This window comes from Colias croceus, chromosome 18, assembly GCF_905220415.1.
Source record: "Colias croceus chromosome 18, ilColCroc2.1".
Classification (NCBI taxonomy): domain Eukaryota; kingdom Metazoa; phylum Arthropoda; class Insecta; order Lepidoptera; family Pieridae; genus Colias; species Colias croceus.
The window spans coordinates 4392318-4406322 of record NC_059554.1 but is presented as its reverse complement, the minus strand read 5'-3'; the positions used below and the strand labels follow the sequence as shown (position 1 = coordinate 4406322).

Genomic DNA, 14005 nt, shown 5'->3' with positions numbered 1-14005 from the left:
TAAAAAAGTCTATTAGTTATATACAGGGTGTCCCACTATTGGTATACTAAGCGCGAAGGGATGTAGTTTTGCATATCATACTAATCACGTAAAAATACTTAAACAACAAAATTACATCAAAAAATGTTGCTAAATTTTTCCTGAAAATCCATGTTTTCTTCTCTAACTTCGCGCAGCCGGCACACCGCTTCGCTAATGTGAGAATTTTGTCTATGAAAACATAAACGATAGGTCACGAGTTGGTAGCAAAGCTGGGCGGGTTGCTTGTTATGGGTGTACACATTGAGTTTTAAGAATAAATCTATTTGAAAAAAAAAATGCGTCTGAAATTTTATAAGTATTTTTTACGTACTTAGCGAATGCAAAACTATAACCACCTTTGAGCTTAATATAGTGGGACACCCTGTATATTTGTTGCTGCCTTAAAATAATCTATTACGCTTGATTACAGCACAATAATTAAAATGAATAAAAGTGAACAGTTGCTAAATTTAGTTTTATTTGCTTGTCTGTTTGATAGAGGTTTTACAGGTACATGGTTAGGTGTGCACAGGCGATTATTCCGTAAATATTATAGACAAAGATTTTTTTTGTTATTTGCATTAATTATTATAAGGAAAGTTCATTTAGAGACTGTAAATAGAACTTCATTGTACTGCACAACGAGAACGTCACTTCGAATTTAGTAAAAATATTTGTGTATGGGAGTGTTTTATGTAATTTTTTTGGATATTTCCCATTATTATTTTAACAGTTATTAGTGCCTTTTTACTCATTTATGTATATAAATACATACTTCGATATCAGTTTAAAGTTTTTTGGTATATTATAACGGTGCATTTACATCAAACGAGCGAGAATGCTCATTCTAACACACCTAATCCCACTATTATATGTCAAATGCTTAGTCAAATGCTGTGGTCAAATGTATTTATTTCGTTGTTCATAGTGCGTTTGAAAAGATTCTATGGAATGTTCTAATACTGAACAACACTGAATACGAGTTTTCGCTTACACTAAAAGATCACGAAAGAATGCTCTCTGTTATGTAATAGTTATGGATAATAATTGCCTGTGCACACTTAACGATTACACAATACACCATGTATATGCCTATTTTGTAATCGAAAGAATGATAACTATATGTAATTAATTACTTATTTATTTAACATAAGCATACACACGCCACGCAGGCTTTTATAGGCCAAAAAATTAGCAACAGGGGCTTTCTTTTTTCCAACATCTATAAAGTTATGTAACATCATAATATTATTATCATACTTTGACCACTGTACACAAAATATTAATGTCAACATTTTTCCCATACTTTATTATACTAATGAAAAAATGGTGCAAACTGTATAGAAAATCAAGAGAAAATCCGATCAGAAATTCGGTTTATCGTAATATTTTAATACCATTACTTATAAGCTTACATATGTTTCTGTTCATATTAAATTGAGGTAAATCTTTCTCTACTATACAGGAAACAGAAGATTGAAATAAAACACAATGTTTAATAGTTTTCAAAATTATTATATTAAAACAATGTCATACATAGAGTAATGTTGTTAAGTTATAAGATTGCGACATTAAACCTTAACAAATATGAAAATCACTGAATTCAATGATGAGAAATGATAAATCCACCTCTCTTTACAAAATACCTCTTTGCAATATTCTGTACTTCTAAATATCTTATACAAATTATCTACTATCCGGTGGCGAGCTGTGTTGCACAAACAATTGTACTTCTTATTTATATAAAACGAGAGTTCAAGAACTTGAAGACTACTGTATTAGTGATGTTAAGTAAATGACAAGTTGATAGTTATACTTGTATACGTAGTATATTATTATTAGTCTGTGGTTATACATAGACTTCCTTCACCCACAATGAAGCAACTGCACATAAACCAAACGGTGTTCGTTTGAATGAACGTGCAAGCTGGACAAACAAACCAATTGCAAATGTACAAGTGACATCTAGTCCAGATATAATACAATATTTTTACTTTATCTTACTATATAATTAAGCCTTAATTATAGCAAGTGACACATTTAATAATATTCGAACTATTTTTATTTATTTGGCAAAGACAAATTACAACAACACAGCCAAATGCGTCATCTAATTAAACCAAAAAAATTTTACAGTTTAGCTTTTTACTATGTCAATTCAATTTTAAAACGACTTTTTGTAATTAATTTTTATTTAAAATATCTACTAAACACAGATTTGAAACATTTATTGAAACTGTATCATAAATCATGACAATTACGAGAAAAAGATAAGTTTTAACAATTCATTTATATCTAATATGACATACACATCAATTTACTCCCTATTGCAATAAAACTATGGAACATTTCAGATTCTAATAGTATTTCTACAAGTTATATATGCCGTGAAGAGTTAATATACATTTAGGCGACGCTGTACACAACGATAGCTTTGAGATCTGAGCATTACAAATTACAATCGATAATTCTCATTTCCATGTGTCAGAAATTACTGTAGGTTAGGTTCACAAGAACAAAATTTTAATAAGTAGTTCATGACATATAAATTTAAAATTAGTACACACAATCAGTTCATTAAGGTGCCGAGGTTTCAACGGGGGGTTAAAAGCGTCGGGGGTGCGTGTGTTTCGCGCGGCGGGGTTTGCACTAGTAGTAGTTGGGGTACTGGGGCCAGGGCGCGTGGTGCTGGTAGGGGCCGGGCGGCTGCTGGTAGCCCCACGGCGGCTGGTACGGCTGCGCGTACGACTGGTCGTACGACTGCGCGTTGGCCGCCGTCGTCTGGTAGTATGTGGTGCTCGTGGTCGTCGCGCTCGCGGTGGTCGTCGCGCTCTCCTTCTTCTTCGTCTCAGCGGCAACTCTGGAATAGGCATGACGAAAGATTTTGAAATCCTCTTCCATAATGTGTGCATACGTTTACTATACAAGAAAAACCCTATATTTCGGTAATATATTTAAATTTAACAAAGATAAAAGCCATTTTTCAAAAAATATTTATCAACTGTGCCAAAACAGCTCGGAGGTGTCATGGCGTAAGCGTGACGTCACTCTTTAGTAAATACGTAATTATTTGTATGCATTGCGAAGAAAATTTAAAAAATATTGATTTAATATGTGTTATAGAAACGAATTTCAACGTTTATAAGTGGTGTGCAGAATTGCAGTGTGAATCCACATTAAAATAATGCTCAAAAATGTGTTAGTAATTATTTTAAGGGAGAAAATAATAAGAAATGATTGTATAAAGTTGGCGCGGAGAACCCCGAAACCACGTATTCGTGAATTCGCAATTATATTTCTGTTCTGAGTCGATAAAGCATACGTGAAACAACAGAAAATAAATAAAAATGCGTATTCTCAACATGTTCATAACAACAAAATACATCTGACGTGAGTTGTTTACTTAAGCGTGACGTCACGCGTGTTTTAGTCAAAATGGCCAACTGCAGAATTTCAATGTTTTATTTTATTGATAATCTCATTAATCTTAGTGTTTTTAAGATTTTTAAGTCACTATATTGAATTTATTTATTATACATTTTCCCTTAAAAACACTAATACAATCATTTATGGATACTGTCGTCATGCCTATTGGAAATTTATTTTAATGATATCGGTAACGAGAGTGTTAGTGTTACCGTTTAAAAAAGTTATAGAAAGCGCTGTAACGTTCTACAATACTTTTAATTACAATCTCTTGAATGAACGAAGTTATTCATTTGTAGCCTATCTATACATGTATAATCTATACATATAATAAATCTGTAGAAGGGTAAATTCTGTACATTGAAAATATTGAAAAAATAAATAGCAAGGGGTGTTACTGAATCGATACCAAACCCAAATATGTGATTAAAAAAATTGTTGTCTGTCAGTCTGTCTGTCTGTCTGTATGTGAATGCAACCCGTAAAAACGGTTCGATTTCGATGAAACTTGGTATAATTATACCTTATTACCCTGGGCATAAAATAGGATACTTTTTATCCCGGAAAAATACGTAGAAAATTTTAATTTTCCTTAATTTTTCCGCGCGGACGGAGTCGCAGGCGGAAGCTAGTGTAACATAATTTAATTAATTATTCGGAAACTATAACGGAACAATGGACTACAACGGCGGCCCGTCCCCGCTAGAGCTAGTATAGTAGGGAGCACTGACTGCGGCGGCGGCGCGTCGTGCTTGTCCTTGCGCGCGCGCTTGCGCAGGTGTCGTGCGAGCGCGCGCGCGTGCAGGTGCGCGGCGCGGGCGCCCGCCGCCCCGCCCAGCTCCTCGGCGAGCTCGCGCCAGCGCCACGCCAGCGCCGCGCTCGTCTCCAGCTCCGCGCCCTCCTGCTTCTCGTACGACCGCACCAGCTCTGCAACACAAGTGTACACATGTAACTAATGTATAAATCCCGGCGGCTCCGTCCGCGTAGCTCAAGGAAATTCTCGTTTGAATAAGATGTGTCACCGTGGTAAAAAGTAACCTTTGTCACAGGCTAGCCTTCTAACTCTAGGCACAAAAATCATACCATAAAAACAATCAGTTTTTTTTTTCGAATATTACGGTACGTACAATTATAGCTCTAATAAAAATTAAGATACGCAAATGGTTAATACACTCAAGTAAAGTTAGAAAAAACAAGTGCAATAGATAGAACAAGTGAAATAATTATTTTTGACATAAAACCGAAACTCCCCTACCTTCCAACTCTTCATACGGCGTTCCAGGTGTATGTATCGCCATATCCAATCTCTGCATATGCAACCTGGCGTTTAGGGGGTCCTTCTCTATGGCTTCATCGAGAACTTTCCTCGCTGCAGCTGGCTCTTGTTTAACATGGAACAAGAACCGAGCGTACTTAATCGACAGAGCTGAGGCAATCGCCTTGTTCTTGGCTGATGCAATGTATCCTTCATACAGCTGTACACATTTGTCGTAGTCGCCACGACGACGTTCCAGATTTACACGACTGTGAAAGAAATGGAAAAATTTATATTAAAATTAATACGTAAATTAAAACTTATTTTTTCTATTTTCTGATTTCTCTATTACTACACGTTTTTATACGCATATCATACTCTCATATTATAATTTCACTTGTACATTTACTAACAACCCCACACATACACATGCAACCAAAGACCAAAGGATACACTCTCACTAGTACGGGTTTTGGCGCCACAGTGCGCAGTCTATTTAGTATTACAATGTGTTTGCGTGCACACGCACCGGTACTGTATCTGCACGAGCCCCGGGCACGTCTTCTCGATGCGGTCGAGTATCTCTGCGGCCCGGGCGCAGTGGCCGAGCGCCTCCTCGAAGTGCGCCCAGTGCAGGTGCAGCTCCGGCTTGTCCAGGTGGTGCACGGTACACGCCCGCTCCAGTACGTCACGCTGTACTGCCACGAGTTCTGGGTGCGCGGCTGACTTCTCTTCGAGGAACTTTATCAGCTGCAAGAATACATGTTTATGTTCAAGGAGCTTTATCAGCTGCAAGAATACATTTTACAGCTGCACGTAATAAATTGACATAATATAATGGTTAGGGAGCCAGGTGCAAATTTGGTTAATTATTTCCTCTCAAGAGATAATTCGTCAGACGCATCAGAGTATAGTATTATAAAGCCTCGTGAACGTCAGCTGGCGCTCGGTTGGGGGGGGGTGAGCGGTTTTAGCCTCCCACGCACGTAGGAAAAAAAAATACATTCATTCATTTCCTCTCAGCTAAAAATTTGTCAAATTGTAGCTAACCCAATATCTCAACGAAAAAAAATAATCAGCTGGTTACAACATGGTGTATTATACGTCAGCTGGTGTCTCGAACATGAAAAAAATAAAATTATTTTCCGTGATTTCCTCTCAAACTAAAATTTACCTGATGATAGCTAATATGTAACTGTGGATATATATATAGGTCAGCTGGCTGTATCTGGGTGGAAAAACCGTCAGCTGATACTTTGAAAGTTATTACATAGGAGTTAGACAGAAGCATCTATTGCCAATTTATATGCATCAACTGACTAGGTTTTCCTCGAATTATTGCTAGCTGATTTTTTTTATTTATTGCATCAGTATATTAACAATCAGCTCACAAATTTTCATCTGAGATGAAATGACGTATCTTTAATTATTATCGTTATTTTTAAAAATTCAAGCAACACACGCTAGCATAATATAGACAGTAATAAGGTACTTGGAGGTGGTTAATTGTGCACATGATTACACTACGTACATTCAGCCACATAGGTAAACATGTTTTTACAAATATTATAAACTGCATTTAAAAATAACTATCATATCATCAAATTCACATAACTACATAAAAGTGTAACAAATATGAAATAACCCACTAAAAACATTAGTTAACTATAATTATTAAAAAAATAATAGTATAATATATAATTAATAAAGTTATTACTTATCTTTTACGGGGACTTATGTTGATGGAATTCCACGTATCTCGATGATTTTGTTAATGTCTCATTATATTCGAGACACCAGCTGACGCATAATACACCATGCTGTAACCAGCTGATTATTATTTTTCGTTGAGATATTGGGTTAGCTACAATTTGACAAATTTTTAGCTGAGAGGAAATGAATGAATATACTTTTTTTTCTTACGTGCGTGGGAGGCTACAACCGCTCACCCCCCCAACCGAGCTCCAGCTGACGTTCACGAGGCTTCATAATACTATACTTTGATGCATTTTACTAATTACCGCCTGAGAGGAACTTGGTCATAAAATCTGCTTCTGGCTCCCGGACCATAAGTTTCTATCTATTTTAACGTTTACGTTTTTAGAACATGTTATGCTAGAATGAGTGATAATATTTCAAATTAAATGTTATTTTACTATGTTATTCAACTAGGAATAGGAACGATTCTGCGCCATTTTATGACGACATAGATATTTATTTTTAAAATTGGTAACATTCCTATTCTTAGTTGAATTGAATTGCATAGTAAACTCTAATTTGTTGTTAAGTATATATTTTATTTATTAATTTAGTCCATAGAGCAAAAGAAAGTTTGAATTTTTTCATCTTATTTATGTACATACCCTCATCCAAAATTCTTCATACAGCGCACACGCGATTAGGCATCGTTCGTGCAACACTAACGCGCGTTTCAACGATCCATGCTGCTTCTCCCACTCCAAGTAAGCCTTCCAGTTCTTCAGCTGACATCTTTCTAAAGGCTTCACGTGGAAGTACGGTCGTTTTATCTGTATAAATTAAATTATAATTAAAGTTAGTTTAATCGGTTTACATACAAATGTATTACTACAAAAAAATAAATGGAAATCACAAAAAAAATCTTACATCGAAATTACTTATTTCAATTCTATGAATAGCATTAACAATAATTTATGAGTATCACGCACCCCTTCTTCAAACGCCCATCGCGCGGCGACCTCTTCCCCGGTAGTTTTGTGCACTTTCCTCCTCGCTGCGATAACACGCTCTTTGATTGCCTGCCCTTCCTCCTCAGACGCCTAGTAACAAAGTTATAGGTTAAACTTATTAAACATATAATACTAAGTATTTACACGAAGAAATTTCAATATTTAGAAAAGGTAAAATAGGGGCTAATTTTGCAGATAATATGTACTTTTTTTCAATTTTCATTGATTAGTTTCGGGGTGTGTATATGAGCACGCTGTAACTCTTTGGATGTCGCGTGTACCATGTAAAAGTATCCACATATCTCTATATTCAATTTCATACATCTCCAACAAGCTGTTTTTGCGTAAAGAGTAACAAACATACATGTTTTCTTCGCGTTTCTAACATAAATAGGAGGTAGTGTATCTCACCACGTGGTCTAGCGGCTCGTCCTCGCCGGGCGGCAGGTCGAGCTGCGGCACCTGTCCGCTCGCGTCGCGCACCTCGCCGCGCAGCCGCACCAGCTCCGCGCGCGACACCACGCCCGCCACCGGCTCCGACATCACGTGCTCTTGGAAACTGCACCATAACAACATACACTTATGTCACACAATACAATACTTAGACATTTTTTTTTTTGCATTTGGGTATGCATCACTTATAAAATCATATTAATAGTCAGCGTCTACTTGATCAAAGATTATAATTATTAAGAATAGAAGTGACAAATAAGTAAAATCCAGAAATTGGTATAATACTCATACAATGATAAAAAAACATAATAATCACAGAATTATTGAGTTTTATGTAATTATGTAAGAACAGAAGCGAAAAATGACTAAAATCCAGAATTTAACTTTTGAAGATAAATGAAAAAGCTTTTTGAAATATAATCATATTTTTTTTTTATATTTTCCATGTACTTAAATTAATTAAACAAATATGTCTTTAACCTTGTTATTTTAAATTATAAGAGCTCCTGAAATGTTCTACTCACTTGTCAAAATGGGATGTATATCCGAGTGTTGGTGTAGCTAATAAACGATCATAGATGTTGGTCACATTCAAAGCTGAACCATTTTCTGCTTCCCACTTTATGTATGACTCCCACAATCGATCTGAGCGAAACTCTAAACCGCATGCCTCTATAATAATGAAAAAAGATAGTATTATAGAAAAACTATTCACATAATAATGATTGTCATAATTTTCAATTTTTGTAAGCTTGTATGTTGTTTTAACATGTACAATAATTGTACATACCTATCGCTCGTTCATACTGAGATCGTATATAGACGTGGTCTTCAGTTCTAGTTGATTTGACATGATTGAGATAATGTATCCAGAGATCCACTGATAATGGTATAGCTTTCAGACCTCTTTCTAACACCTGAAACGTGCAGAGTTCGTTAGCAAGTCCCAGGGCGGCCGAGCGTCGCCAAATGACGGCGGCGCCGAGAAGCAAGGGAATATTTAATAGCATTATATTATGTTTTAATATAATTTTTGAATTGTGAAACGAGAGGTCGTACCGCGGCCAGGACGGGGCAATGCCGACATCTCGCTTCCATCCAACTTATAAAAATGTTTGTCGGATATATTACACCTGTTCACAGTCGGCGGCCGTCGTTCTGCCTCCCCGTCGCCGTCTCCCTTGCTAATGCCATTCAATGGCGTACCAAATTAATGAGGACCTGTTGCGCTTCACGCTTATATCATTTAATTTAACAATAAACTTAAGTAATTCAATTCATCTTCATTAAGCACTTACTTAAATAAATTACATGATAAGGTATTTGACAATACATCATGCGTGTACATCTTAAATAATATATATAAACACTACTAAATACAATATAGCACCACAATGAATAAAACACTAAAATAAATTCTATGTAACGCTTATACAACTCTTCGATGCATACTGTAGATTTTGCCTTACGGACATTGCCGACCTCGTTGCACTGTTGGGAAAAAAAAGCAATTGCACAATGTGTTACGACTAAAACAATTTCAAATCCAAGTGTTATGACATGTGAATTGTATAAAATTAGATATTATTAAACCTTACCAAGACATCATGTGTAACAAAAAATTATTAAAAGCTACACAAGTGGTACTCACCTCGAGGCACTTCTTTTTACTTCCTTTACGTTTTTCATAATCAGCATATTTCCTCCAATATCCATAACAATATGGGTAATGAGACAAGAAGGCGTCATAAGCCTCACGAGCTGCCTCTACATCACTCTGTTGGCAAAAAGTTTTAACAATTAACAAATGTCAGAAACACAATTTCAAGAGAGTGTGCATTTAGTAAATCAGTTGGCCCTTGCCAATCCACATACATATTCAGTTCTCTTGGCTTCACAAAGCTCAAGAGATTAGCAAAATTTTTCATCACAATAATTACTGTTTTGTGAAAAGTTAAATGTTAGTATTGTACACACCCAAGGTAAACTAAATTTATGTTACCTCTTGATCTACATATTGCAAAAGATATGTCCATCCAGTGAAGTCTGTGGGATCATCATTGACCACTTTCCAGTATTTATCTAATTCAGGTAATGTTTTTTTCTTAGGTTTTTCATCTATTGATGTTCGCTTTTCAGCAGGTACTGGTTTGCTTTCACCGTTCTGGAAGAAAAACCACTGTTATTAGTTTGAATTTTATAAATGGTTATGCTATACATAATTATATTTCATCTTCTATGTGCACCAATAATTTGACATATATTATGTCATACCTTAGCTACTGCCTGCTTTTTCTCTGCTGTGGGAGACTCTGGATCATAGTCACCTTCTTCATCAGGCTTTCTTTTTCTGGTGGACTCCTTTTTAGATGCCGGAAGTTCATCTTCTGAAACTACCTGTGAAAAAATTGTCATCCGCAGTGTTATCTTGTGTTTATTGCCTAGAATAATGACTGGATTTTAAAAGTACTACATGAATCATGCCTTAGAATTTTTTCCTATGAGTATAAGATAAGGCTCAAATCACATTAAAATATCATTTTTTTGATCAAGTTAAATATATCTAACCTCTGTGTCAGCAGGTAGTTCTGCTGGTTTTGGACCTGGTAATTCATCATCGGATACATTTTCAGCGTCCTTAACACTAGGCTTTTGCACCGCTGGCAATTCATCTTCAGATACCACTTCCGTTTCTTCAGCGCCACCCATCTGGTAGACAGATTTACAATATGAAATAACAAATACTCTTTAAGTATACTTATGTGCCTCATGTTGTTCAATTCTCTAAATGTTATCTATACTAATATTATAAAGCTGAAGAGTTTGTTTGTTTGTTTTAACGCACTAATCTCAGGAACTATAGTCCAATTTGAAAAATTATTTCAGTGTTAGATAGCCCATTTAACGAGGAAGACTAAAGGCTATATATAGAGCACAGCTAGTATTAAATGAAAGGGAACAGTTATGAAACAACTGATCAGTCAGTAGTAAGCACTCAAATAAAAATACCTTAATCACTACATAGTATAAAACAAAGTCTCTTTCTCTGTCCCTATGTCCCTTTGTATGCTTAAATCTTTAAAACTACGCAACGGATTTTGATGCGGTTTTTTTATTAGATAGAGTGATTAAAGAGGAAGGTATATAATTTATTAGGTTTTAGACAAAGCGGGTGAAGCCGCGGGCGGTAAGCTAGTAATGTATTAGCATATAACTAAAAATCGAATACTTTATATTTCAGCATTAGCTGTTACCATGGAAACCATACCATTAATAATATATTTGATATAAAGTAAAGTATGTTAAAATATAATTTTTCACACCTTAGGAGACATCTCTTGATCTTCATTTTTGTCAGTTTGTTCAGTTTCATTTTCTTTTGATTCTTCTGTACTTAATTTCTTGTTCTCATCAGATGAGACATCTTCTTCTGCATTATCTGTCTTTACATCTTCAGATGTACAACTAGTTTCCATGGGCTGAAAAATATTTTAATTTTAATTGTTTAACATTAATGAATTAGCTGAAATAGAAGTATAGCAGACACTTTTCTACTACTTTGAGTTATTGATTGATAGATTAGGTGCTGTAACCATGAGCTGAAATAAAGTAATACGGAAAATAAAAAAATCTAAATTTTTGAAATTGAAATAAATAATACATCTAACGGTTGTTATTCGGCTGCAACGAGAATCAGTATATAATAAAAAATTTACCTCTTCCGATTTATTTGTTATTTGTGCTTCAATGCTTTCACTAATTTCTTTTTCTTCAGTAATTTCTTCATTCTTTACTTCACTATTATCAGAGTCATTAGTTTCCAAGTTGTTGTCATTACTATGCTCATGAACAACATTATCTTCATTTTCAATATTACTGCCTACATTGCTTTCTGAATTTTCATTCACTTCAATCACGCCATTACTTTCCATTTTTGCATTATTTTCGGCCCGCTCTATGCTTTCTTCCATGGCAAATACCTCGCTTGAAAATTCACTGTCGTTATTTATTTTAGAATTACCTTCTGTATTATCATCTGTACATTTAAACGTAGCACTCAGACGAGAATCTCCATCAGAGAGGACATTGCTTAGAGAATCATTAGGGAAATTAACGGCATTATCACCCACATCAAATGAGTCGTTATTATAACCCTCGGTATTATTCTCTAAGTAATCGCCAACACTGCCAGTTGATAACTCAACTGCATTAAGAAAACCCTGGTTTGATATTGACGACTCATCAACAGCGGCATCAACGCTACTGAATTCTCCGTCCGTCAGTAAATGAGATAATCCGTTTGAATTTTCATTTATAAGTGGTACTTCATCATTGTCCATAGTAGTTTCTGATAGACATTTCTGAAAAATAATTGAAACTAAAGAAAGGCCGATAGAAAAGAAAATTCTATAACCTCAATAGTATTTACGTACCTGTAAGTCCGGGCTAGTATCGTCGTCCATTTTGTGATAAACAATATTTATAATATAACTACAAAATATGAGTTTTAAAATCAATCTTATAGTCCGTCAAAATTTACACTATATTTTTGTATGCTAAAAAATTTCAATGAACAACCACGCAGAAACACTGCAATAATTTACAATTCAACGAAAAAAATCTATAACCATTTGCATTGGACACATTCCTTCTTTCCGCGTTCGATGCACAGAATATATTAGTAAGGGTTCGATGTCACAACTCACAGATTATGTATAATGTAATGCCGGCACTAGTCACTACCAAGAAGCTTATATCTTATACACTGGAGATTTCGGTATGAACATTTGACGTGTAACAAGAAAATTGTTGTGTTTTATCACTTTCACACCTAACTTGGTATTGCCACTGTTAATACGAAGTTTTCCCAAGGCTACTATGTATGCCGTAATATTCTGTGCAAAAGGTTAGTTTTTGTACATGAGTTTGTTGATAAATTTCCAACAACGTCATTCAGAAGCATTGTTGGATGAGACAATTATTATTTATGCTAAATAAAATAAGTATCTGGACCAATTATTAAAAAGCGATACTCCCTGATTATGGGTAGTTACCATAATAAAATTGTAGCAACTCTCACTTTGACAATATGGCATAAGCTTGGCATAAGTGTCAAAAAAATTGCGTCGCTTCGAATATTTAAGTTAATATTGTTGCGTATTTAATAAATATTTTCCGAATATAAATAATGTACCTATTGCATTGTGAAAAATTGCAGAAGTGTTTGGACACCAAATTCTGGCATAGAATTTCACAGGCAAGTGTATATTTACGTTATTTACAATATTCCTCAATACTCCTGCATTTACCTGTTTAGAATCATTTCAATGGCAAAAATTGTAAAATTTTGCATCATTTTAGAAAGCAGTCATGTTAAATTTGTTATTTTCCTAATACTTTATCATTTTTCAACAAGTTTTCAATAAACAAAATTAACAAGTAAGGTAACCATGATGACGAGTTTTTATGGATAGTGAAGAGAATATATTGTAATAACAATATTATGATGAAATTTAGAACACCATTTTCAAGATTTTTACTAGTAATGAAACAACACTCGACATCGGTATTGCACTCACATGTAGTTATAATATTGTTCGTTTTTACATTGAAATTTATACTTTTTTAACTTACCTCATATTTTTTGTTTTAGGTATTTCAGCTTTCCAAAAAGTAAAATAAAAAGAAATTTATGTGCCCATCAAGGATAAAATTACTGAGGATTACGACCCAGAAAAAAATACCTTTTGAAAAATAAACTTTGTAAAGTTAGCTGAAATTTGTGCAAGGCGTTTATTATAAACAGTTTTTCTTTGATGATTTTGGCTTGAAATTGACCCGTCGAAGCAACGCGTTTAAAAAGAAGATCTGAGTAGCTTACAATTTGGTAAACAGCATCTGATGCAAAACACAACTTTCCTCTATTTACAAAGGATGTTAATGCTATATATCGGTTCATATCCAGGCTTTGTAGCCAAGAGTTATTGAAAATTATCATTCTATACCAATTAAAATTATATGTACCTATAAAGTATGGCCAGTAATATTATAATATAATTAATACTGTTAAAAATATATGTCGTTATTATTTATAGACCATGATTTTTAGTTTTTTCTATTTCGAAAAATCCTGAATATACAA

The 14005-nt window shown here is 34.7% G+C and overlaps 1 protein-coding gene across 2 annotated transcripts; it reads right to left on the bottom strand.

The window, feature by feature from the left end:
• Positions 1-1515: 1515 nt before the first annotated feature.
• On the bottom strand, positions 1516-12517 carry LOC123699622 (pre-mRNA-processing factor 39). 2 transcript variants are annotated; one of them, XM_045646617.1, is made up of 16 exons: positions 12297-12517; positions 11580-12241; positions 11187-11342; positions 10432-10572; positions 10138-10260; positions 9866-10027; positions 9515-9640; positions 8654-8780; positions 8388-8535; positions 7822-7969; positions 7390-7500; positions 7066-7230; positions 5232-5452; positions 4703-4971; positions 4179-4374; positions 1516-2881 (listed from the first exon to the last, which is right to left on the bottom strand). In XM_045646617.1, exons 2-16 carry the CDS (start codon positions 12201-12203, stop codon positions 2671-2673), a joined length of 2928 nt encoding a protein of 975 aa, XP_045502573.1. In that variant the 5' UTR covers positions 12204-12241; positions 12297-12517; the 3' UTR covers positions 1516-2670. The 2 variants fall into 2 exon arrangements, with proteins under 2 accessions (XP_045502573.1, XP_045502572.1); XM_045646616.1 differs by having other exon boundaries at positions 11580-12224.
• Between the last annotated feature and the right edge of the window lie 1488 nt (positions 12518-14005).